Consider the following 10971-nt stretch of genomic DNA (forward strand, 5'->3'; position numbering starts at 1 on the left):
ATATTAATACATAAGTTATAAACTAGAATTATGAAGTCATAAAAGTAAAGAAGATCTAAGGTAAAACAAATATTTCTAGCAGTTTTTGTAGATATAATGTAAAAGCTACACAGTACTTAACAGCACATGTGTGACTTCAAACAGGTATGTGAACAGAAATATTGTTGAGGAAATAGTAATAACAATTATGGTATATCATTATAACCCTATTTTGATTTGATTCTACCTAAACAAAGCTGCTACATCATGCCTTTATATAAACAATTATCAATTACAAGCTTTAAAAATAAACTTTTATTAAACAATGTTAACTTACACCTTAATAAACACAGAATTCTGTAGAAAGATCTTGTGTGTATGCAGTGTAGTTTAATGTGTAGTTTTTGCTATTAACCCATTGACTGCTGATTCGCTGTTTAAGAAATGGTTTGTTTCTGGCAGTGGAATGCGAGTGTGCCGTATACAATGTATGGCTTTCAAAAATTCTGTGTATGTTTAGAGTAGCCGCAGTCAAGAGATTAATGAAATAAATTTTAATTTCTATAATCACTGGGAGAAGTTATTTGGCAAAAGTGCCTTATCATTGTCATTTGGTTTTCAAAGGACAATGGCAGCATAGTAAACATTTCAGTCAAACATAAACCAACAAAATGAAAAGTTAATCTCAAAATGCAGCCATATTAAAGGTTGTGAAGATGTGTATAACTCTATTTTAATTGGTACGTAGCTTGGTTTTATTGAGTAAAGCATGACTACATGTTCAGAATTTTTATTTTGAAAGAAGAAATGATCATTATTCACACCACTGTAAAAAAAGATTACACAAATAAAGCAGCAGACAATGTCAGCCTTTACACACTGTCAAAGATTTATGAAAGGTTTGAGTACAGATAGATAAAGGTAAAACAGAATTTCAATACCATTAAATAGACTGTAAAAAGAATTACCAAAGAAAGATGTCAACACCACTAAATAGACTGTAAAAGGTCTTACCAAAGAAAGATTTCAGCACCACTAAATAGACTGTAAAAGGTCTTACCAATAAAGATGTCAACACCACTAAAAGGACTTACCAAGAAGATTTCAGCACCACTAAATAGACTGTAAAAGGACTTACCAAAGAAAGATTTCAGCACCACTAAATAGACTGTAAAAGGACTTACCAAAGGAAGATTTCAGCACCACTAAATAGACTATAAAAGGACTTACCAAAGAAAGATTTCAGCACCACTAAATAGACTGTAAAAGGACTTACAGAAGAAAGATTTCAGCACCACTAAATAGCTTTGGTAAGTCCTTTTACAGTCTATTTAGTGGTGCTGAAATCTTTCTTTGGTAAGTCCTTTTACAGTTTTTCTTTGCTAAGACCAAGTTTGACAAGTGATGTAACAAAAACTTGATGTAGCAGTAGTCGTGACGTAATATTTATGCAATTCTCATGAATCATTAATACTTATTTTGTTTTCTCAAAGGAAGCATTAGGGCCTTACTGAAAATTTGTATATATATTACTTTTCTTGTGTGAAGATTGATAATTTATATTTTATGGAAATTTAATAATATTTAATTCTAATTCGTTTTGAATTCTTTTTCAATTTTTGTACTTTCCAGGTGGCATCATAATGTATGGTGCATTGTTACTGTTTGAAGATGAATTCATCCACATTGTTGCCATCAGCTTCACTTCCTTAGTTCTCACAGAATTATTGATGGTAGCACTCACTGTACGTATGTGGCACTGGGTGATGGTTGTGGCTGAATTATTCAGTCTTGGAATCTACATTCTTTCATTGGTGGTGCTGAAATCTTTCTTCGGTAAGTCCTTTTACAGTCTATTTAGTGGTGCTGAAATCTTTCTTTGGTAAGTCCTTTTACAGTCTATTTAGTGGTGCTGAAATCTTTCTTCGGTAAGTCCTTTTACAGTCTATTTAGTGGTGCTGAAATATTTCTTTGGTAAGTCCTTTTACAGTCTACTTAGTGGTGCTGAAATCTTTCTTCTGTAAGTCCTTTTACAGTCTATTTAGTGGTGCTGAAATCTTGCCAACAAAGAAAAAACTATGATTTCTGCTCATTGACAAAATAATGTTATAAATGCAATACGATGTTTTTCAACAAACTGGTAAGAACCATTTCTCAGGTAAGTTATAAATACAGTGAAATTTGGGCATTACATGAACCTAATTTGTAATATTCAGTGAAGAAATACAAATTCCTACCTTGATATATACTTATTAAAACCCAAATAAAGAAAGTCTTGAAAGAAAGTGAGCGTCCCTGGAAAAGAGAAAAGTATTCAAACTTAACTTCAAATACATAATATATATATACACACACACACATGTGAAGTATTTGGATCAGTGTTAGTTATTGTTCAATTAAATACTTAGTGTTAGTGAAGTATTTGGATCAGTACTAGTTATTGTTCAATGAAATACTTAGTGTTAGTGAAGTATTTGGATCAGTGTTAGATATTGTTCAGTGAAATAGTGTTAGTGAAGTATTTGGATCAGTACTAGTTATTGTTCAGTGAAATATTTAGTGTTAGTGAAGTATTTGGATCAGTTCTAGTTATTGTTCAGTGAAATACTTAGTGTTAGTGAAATATTTGGATCAGTTCTAGTTATTGTTCAGTGAATTATTTAGTGTTAGTGAAGTATTTGGATCAGTGTTAGATATTGTTCAGTGAAATACTTAGTGTTAGTGAAGTATTTGGATCAGTGTTAGTTATTGTTCAGTGAAATATTTAGTGTTAGTGAAGTATTTGGATCAGTACTAGTTATTGTTCAATGAAATATTTAGTGTTAGTGAAGTATTTGGATCAGTACTAGTTATTGTTCAAGTTATGCTACAGTATACACCATGTTTCCCGTTTTTTCCCTGGTACTCGATAAAGATGTTTCTCCTAGCATTGCCCTAACCTATCCTGAACTGTACAAGGAATTAACAAAGGTAAACCTTTTTCTTCTGATCATAGTTCCAGTTCTATAGGTTAAGTGTTAGGAATTTTGCTCAAAGAATTGATTTTTGCTTTAAACAAACCTAAATTTTAAACAAAAATTAATGTCGCAGCAATAGAGGGATACTATGTGAAATAACTTATTGTAGTACTGTTTTTCTTTCATTGGGTGGACTCGTTTAAATTATTTAATGAAAATAATTAAAAGTCAAGTCCATATAACGATAACTAATAAATTTATTTTTTCCTTATTATTTCTACACATCATTTCTGTACTATTGAATTGTAAGCCAAACTTTATAAATGACATTCATATGGAAACACCTTGCCAAAGGTGTTATGACTAAAGTAAAAATAATTAGTTCTACAGTTTCACAGGTAATCAAACCACTTAACTGAATATACACAATAACTAGAACTGATCCAAATACTTCACTAAAACTAAGTATTTCATTGAACAATAACTAGTACTGATCCAAATACTTCACTAAAGCTAAGTATTTCATTGAACAATAACTAGTAATGATCCAAATACTTCACTAAAACTAAGTATTTCATTTTAATATTTGTGTTTTAGTGTGAGTGTATGTTTGGTTGTTTTTAAGTATGAGTACGAAACTACCAACTGCTGTGATAATTATTGTTAATATTTGTGTTTTAGTGTGAGTGTATGTTTGGTTGTTTTTAAGTATGAGTACGAAACTACCAACTGCTGTGATAATTATTGACAAACTTAATATCTGTAATAAATTTCTACTCAATTTTTATCTTTTAATTCAATAATTATCACATCAGTTGGTAGTTTCGTACTCATACTTAAAAACAACCAAACATACACTCACACTAAAACACAAATATTAACAAAGATTTGCTAGAATAAATATTGTTTCACCGACAAAAGCAGAGTTGAGTAGAGCACAGAAGTTCCTGGTGATTAAGTGACTAATGGAAACTCTATCATTTAAATGTTATGTAGCTCCTTACATTTAACAGCATAGGTAGTTCATCACAATAGTTTAAGTATCAAATATTTAATATCAAAATTCAAAACATAAGTATCAAAATACAACTCGTACTCAGGGGTGCCCACAAAAATAAGTTCAGAGGGGGGCAAAAACATGTACTCAGGGGATCAGCTTTTACAGTGCAAATCATCAGACTAAAAGAATATTACAAACATAAATTTATAGTTTGAATAAATAATTACTAAAAATATTTAGTTGAACTATGACGTTAAGTTCACATCATAATACGTAATTTTTTTTAAATGTAGGGGGGGGCAATATAATGTTAAGAGTACAGATGTTTAACTGATGAAACAAGGCAACATTATCATTTTAACCTCAAGTTTTCTAACTAGTTGTAAATAATATTACGATCTTTATGCATTGATTTGTTATAAAATTAATATTAACACTGTACTCTTGTAAGCATTTAACCAAACTGTTGTTATTAACATACATAATACTTAAAAAGTTACCTTATTAACGTTCAGAAGCAGTAACTAATTAATACATGCTTTATACAGTAGCATTCATAATAAAACTTTCCAATAAGAATGGAAACTAGGGCTAAGATATTTCCCGTGATATTAAAGTTTCATTACAACTACTACTTAACAATAATCATTTTTAGTATAAAATATTTTAATAATAAAAATTAAGTTACACATTTACATGTTTAGCCAAATTTAAATGCACTCAATAATCAGAAAATAACCATGTACATGAATGGTAACAGTAACATTTTACCAGCCAATTATCAAAAAACTCTTACATACATGACTAGTTAGATCCAAATGTTGCTTAACCATTAGAAATATCTCAAAAAACAATAACCCCCATATCAATACCTACCCAACCATTAAAAAACCCTGATACAGGGCAACTGATGCAAAGAAGAAAACAGATGAGAAAACTGCCTGCATCGTTGAGATGATGAGTCCTCGATGAATAACAAACTGACTTAGTGATGCTGATCTTTTGTAACTGGAAGATTAAAGGTTTAAAACTGTAACTATTTTATTCCCATACACATCGATTCACAATGAGTACGTGCACATACTGGTTCTTTACATCTAGGGCTCACAAACATCTTTCAGTGAGCGACAGCTTGACTAACGTCTAACTGTACGACATAATTCTTGAAATGGTGACTCTAATTCTTTTCAATCAAATATTAACTGTGAAGCTAATAAGAAGAAAATACTTTATTATTTCCAACAAATGGGTTAATATACCTAACTACTGCAAACAAGACCTAAAAATATCATTCTAAACACAAAAATAACTTGATAAAACTTTTTATCAACCCTTTCATATTCACGGTTACAAGATAAATAAGTATACAAGATCAATACACTAGTAACCACAAAAGGAAATACATTAATTAGAGCTCCTGATGAACTACAGCAGACTTCAGAAATTTTACGAAACATTGCTAGAGAAACCATACCTTTATAGTTAAAACAGAACAGTATCATATAACATTTATGTACATGTAGAAATTAGGCTCTCTTTGTATCTAATACTGAAATGACATCTAAGACCAGAAGTAATCGCTTTATATTTCACACTTGCAACTTGAATGACATGTCACACAACACAGGATACATGGCTGTCATAGACCCATACGGTTCAGTTGTCCTTAACTTTCAACTACTGATAAACTAGTAAGCAGTGCTCGCCACCATAGGAGCTTTGTCTGGTTCTATGAACCAAGTAAGAGAATTGACTGTCACTTTTATAATGCTACCACAGCTGAAAGTGTAGGGCATATTTAATGGTTTCATGACTTGAACATGGAACCTCTGATCCACATTACTTACCACCAGACCACGCTAAAAAACTTTATAAACAAAAATATAAGGAGGTGATTTTAAAGCAGCAGCATTTTTATATCAACATGTTATTTCGTTACACATTTTGTACACTTAGTTATTTTAAAATTTACCTACTACATTTTGGAACCAGTTTGGTTGTTGCAAAAAATTATGCTAGGGACTTGTGTCTGGTGTGAAAGTTTAGATGGGGACTTGTGTCTCTGTGAAAGTTTAGCTAGGGACTTGTGTCTTGTGTAAAATATTAGCTAGGGACTTGTGTCTTGTGTGAAAGTTTAGATGGGGACTTGTGTCTTGTGTGAAAGTTTAGATGGGGACTTGTGTCTTGTGTGAAAGTTTAGATGGAGGCTTGTGTCTTGTGTGAAAGTTTAGATGGGGACTTGTGTCTTGTGTGAAAGTTTAGATGGGGACTTGTGTCTTGTGTGAAAGTTTAGATGGGGACTTGTGTCTTGTGTGAAAGTTTAGATGGGGTCTTATGTCTTGTGTGAAAGTTTAACTACAGACTTGTGATTTATGTGAAAATTTAGATGAGTTCAATGTTTTTTAGTGATATAAGAATAAGCCTGATTTTGAATAAGAATTTCCTTTTTCCCCCTTTGTAAAATATTATAAAGTAACATTTAAAAACACAAGAACATCAATGAAACTAATAAATGTACACCTATACAACAAGCACATAAATAAACTATTCATTGATTTAGTTACACAATATAATATGAAAATATCACACACATATTCCAAAGTTCCATGTCATATAAAAAGAAGAGGTATATAGATCATTATTTTTATAGATTCATTGGTCTGTCTTTGAAAAATACAGTAAAATATTGTAGGAATAAAAGATAGAACAATGGCATACGTATTTGTTGAAATTTGACCAGAGGGCAGGAAATTGTTAATACCTCTGAAGAAATTACACATTACAAATGTGTAGATAAAGCTAAACACATTAATAAACTGTATCTTAAAAGGTAATCTGGATAATCAACATGTCCCTGAAAGTACAGTCCCCTGACTTTGGCCTTAGTATTTAACATTTTGTTCATTTAAATCATGCACTGATTCATCATAGTGATATTCAAACTGTTTGTAATAAAGTTTTTAATTTATAACTGTAATTCCAAGCCCCTGTTAACATTTTCATGTTCTTTATAAAGCTGTAAGTCTAGTGAAGGGTTGAGAGTATGGGTGCATAGCTATGGTGATAATCAAAGATTCACTGAATCATTTCTATGCATTCAAACTTAATTTGAAAACACATTTTTACCTGTAGCGGCCATGCACAAGGAGGAGTCTGGCCACGTGACTAAACTGTGTGATGGAAAAATCTGCTGCCAAAGATGCCTGTTTTCCTTCCTTACCTACAATACCAATACCAGCATCTGCAGCTTGAATCATGCTGACGTCATTTCCTCCGTCTCCTGAAACATTGGACGTAGAAATTAATAATGACGTACCTTGAAGAATCATGTATATTCTGACATTTGTATGTTTAACAACAATACCATCTATTGGCATGAGCCGCAATTTCCAAAGAGCTAGTTACCATAACTTAATTATTTGTACTCATTAATAACCAAGAGGGAAAAAAAAAGCTCCGAAAACATTCAGTAATTCATTCTAACTACACTATTTTCATGTAAACTGAATCATAACAACTATAATGAATGCCCAAACAAAGTTTTTCAACAAGTCCTTTTGTTTTAATGCTTTGAAACCACTTTGACCACGCACTGTGTGTCTAGCCTAGCTTACAGGAAAACAGAAGTTGATTGAAAATGCGTAGTGCTGCTATGACTTATGTTTGTTTCATGTTAAAAATGATAGTTTACTCCAACAAACCGAGTTATTAAGTTAATCTGGATGAACAATTTGTTTTATCCAGTTTCTAATCCCAGAATTTTTTAAACACATTTTTCTAAACTACTCGTACACCAGCTTGCTTATGGAGTCCGTGACTTTGTTGGTTACAGGATCCCTAATTACATAAAATTTTCACAAAACAATTTTTAAACAAAAATTATGTTAATACTGTAATTAATCTCATTAATGACTGCTGGGATTCCCTATGTATTTCACATACAAAAATGAACAATTTTCATCCAATTTGTTTTGGTCGGTTCATGGAGATGAAATGGAAAAGAAAGTATTTAAGGAAACTTTCCACGTAGCTGAGCCCGTGTTGTGTACCTTGTGTTGCAGATAATTAAAAGGACATTCTCACCACTAGCTCTCAAACATACATATTTTTGCTACGTTTTTTTCTCACTGCAACTTCTGTGTAACAGGACGAATGAGTTGTTATAAGCACACGGTAGTGATAACTGATAATTTGCACAAAATGTCTGCAGATAGATTTTTCATTTCTCTATTACACTAAATGTTGTAAAAGTCAAAAATGTATGATGTAGTAAATTGTATACAATGGTAAGTTGATGGTTGAAACACTTACATTAATCTTTCTGTTACCAAGAACTAACTTTTAAAATATGCTCAATTTTTCTACCCTCTTGCACAACAATGTATATTTTAACTAGTGGCATGAGTATGCCCCTGCAATTGCAGAGGGGGGGGGGCAAAAGAAGGCTTGAAAGGACTGACAAACTTAAGAATTTCCAACAAGGGGAATAAATGTAGGGGTCCCAATTAATTTTATGTGGGGAGGGGGCAACTTTGTAGTTACCCTCTGATTTAAACACCATTATCTTTAAACTTCTGAAACATATGGTGAATTTCAATTTTATCCTTTGGGACTCAAAAATATCAAAATTACAACACATTATCATCAGCAGTAAGGAGTCTTGCTGTAAACAATAACCATGCAACTGTCAGCTAGTTGTTTTGTCCGAGATAATGCCAAAAACAAATCTGACGACACCAAAAGACTTTACCAACAGCTGAAGTCCTTTTCCCAGTATGATGTTTGATAAGTCTGACCACCTCGGCTTTCTGTGTCGGTGAACACCGACAACAAACAACAGCAGGACACTGGCAAGCCAACTCCATGAATTCTTTTGGGTAAAACTTTAGACAAACCTAATGAGAAATATGAACAAAAATGGTATAAGGTTATCCACCACAAAATTTAATACAAACATAAAGACAAAGCAACAAAATTAAATTCTTAATGAACTCTTCAATACATATCTTAATCCAATATTAGAAGTACAAAATATAAACCATCTATGTTGAATTGACAATAAATGAGTATACCTATCCAATACGGTCACACACCAAGACTACATCTCTATAATCCTACAGTACTATTTATAGAAAACATACCTCTAATGCATCGCCTTTAATAATGAGGACATAATCGTTTTTCCGTCTGAAGGCGTTCAATTCAAGGTGAGCTTCTGTGCGAGATGTAACCGAGTCAAAAATATGTATCTGTTGAGTTCTCGAGACCAGTCGAGAAGATTTGGCTATGCTTATGGCTGTTTCCAGTCTGTCTCCAGTCAACATCCACACCTAGAGTAAATTAGAGAAAAATGCTAAAACCAACAACTTACAAAAAATCTATGAAATAATAAATCATAATAAAAGTGAGAACCTCATGCTGCCAAAAATTCTAAAAAAAAATTAAAACTTTCTTTTTATATAAGATACAGAGAGAATTCAATGTAATTTTCTCTACTAACAAACCAAAAACCTTTCAAAAGATATAAAACCAAATATAATTTTCTAAAATGAATATTGCCCATTAATGACACCTACAAAAATAAAAATGTTTTAAAATAAAGCCAGAAGATTAATTAACAAACATTTCCATTATTAATATACACATAAAACTAATATTTTATACGTTAAAGCCAGAAGATAATTAACAAACATTTCCATTATTAATATACACATTAAAACTAATATTTTATACGTTAAAGCCAGAAGATTTCTGAAAATTTGAAGAATATAAAATATACTATTTCATATCTGGGTAAAACATACTAAAAGCATTCAAAGCTGACACTACCCTGAACACCAATATACTGCCCTGTAAAAAATACTTGAAGATGTATTACATACATAGGTCCTAATAAATGCTTTCCAAACACCACTTAGTTACAGATACAGGTCTTAATAATCACTATCCTAATACTGTGAAGTTAGAGATATGGATTCTAATAATAATTGCAATTCTAGTACAGTGTAGTCATATCTATGGGTCCTAATGCCACATAGTTAGACATGGGTCTTAATAACCACTATCCTAATACCGTGAAGTTAGAGATATGGATTCTAATAATAATTGCAATTCTAGTACAGTGTAGTCATATCTATGGGTCCTAATACCACGTAGTTAGACATGGGTCTTAATAATCACTATCCTAATACTGTGAAGTTAGAGATATGGGTTCTAATTATAATTTCAGTTCTAGTACTGCGTAGTCATATTTATAGGTCCTAATACGATGTAGTTACATATATGGGTCTTAATAATTGCTGTCTTAATATGATGTAGTTACAGGTACAGCTAATAATCACTGTCCTAATACAATGTAGCACAACTCTTGGCCTGAATGCTTGCTGCTGTTTTGATAGGTGTGTCTGAGACAATTAGTTAATCATTAATATTAAATAACACTCAGAAGTAACAACAGGATCTCAACAATTATATTACAACTGGGAACAAACTACTTTATCAATTAAAGGTCTATCTTAAAGACATCATGCTACATTGAACAAAAGCAATGAAACTGAGTCACTCACAAAGACATACATAGTTGGAACTGTATTAGTGAATATTGAAAACTTAATATCATGATGTATCTTATATCTACAATCTTACACTCTTCGTGTGCTATTTCTTTTATGCTAATCTGGTAAATAATTACATTTAAACTGCTGTGAGAAAGAACATTTTACATTAAAAAAATAGCAGTTTGAGTTCTGATTTTTTCCATAAATAATTCATGGAAACAGTTATTATGAAAACAAATTACCAAGTTGATAAAAATATTAAAACATTACACATTTAATTAAATTAAACACAAACTTTCAGATACATATTCTATATGCTGAAATAAAAATAATTTATCAGCTGGATAATGGCTGGAGATGGCTTGAATGGGTAATGAAGAAAAACTTTAATATAACAGCAAATGTACAACGTTTCGACAAGGTTTTGTCATCATTGTACATTTGCTGTTATATTAAAGTTTTTCTTCATTACCCATTC

At 31.5% G+C, this 10971-nt stretch overlaps 1 protein-coding gene across 1 annotated transcript in view; it reads right to left on the bottom strand.

Annotated features, from left to right (window-relative positions):
* Positions 1-3742: 3742 nt before the first annotated feature.
* LOC106461898 (probable phospholipid-transporting ATPase IIB) overlaps positions 3743-10971 on the bottom strand; it is a 39003-nt gene continuing 31774 nt past the window's right edge. Inside the window, exons 18-21 of the mRNA XM_022388993.1 lie at positions 9078-9266; positions 8687-8831; positions 7063-7216; positions 3743-4944 (exon numbers count right to left, since the gene is read on the bottom strand). Coding sequence (XP_022244701.1) covers positions 4809-4944; positions 7063-7216; positions 8687-8831; positions 9078-9266 — 624 coding nt within the window. The 3' untranslated portion in view covers positions 3743-4808. The remainder of the gene's footprint in view (positions 4945-7062; positions 7217-8686; positions 8832-9077; positions 9267-10971) is intronic.

This window comes from Limulus polyphemus, unplaced genomic scaffold, assembly GCF_000517525.1.
Source record: "Limulus polyphemus unplaced genomic scaffold, Limulus_polyphemus-2.1.2 Scaffold1055, whole genome shotgun sequence".
In the NCBI taxonomy this organism is placed as follows: Eukaryota; Metazoa; Arthropoda; class Merostomata; order Xiphosura; family Limulidae; genus Limulus; species Limulus polyphemus.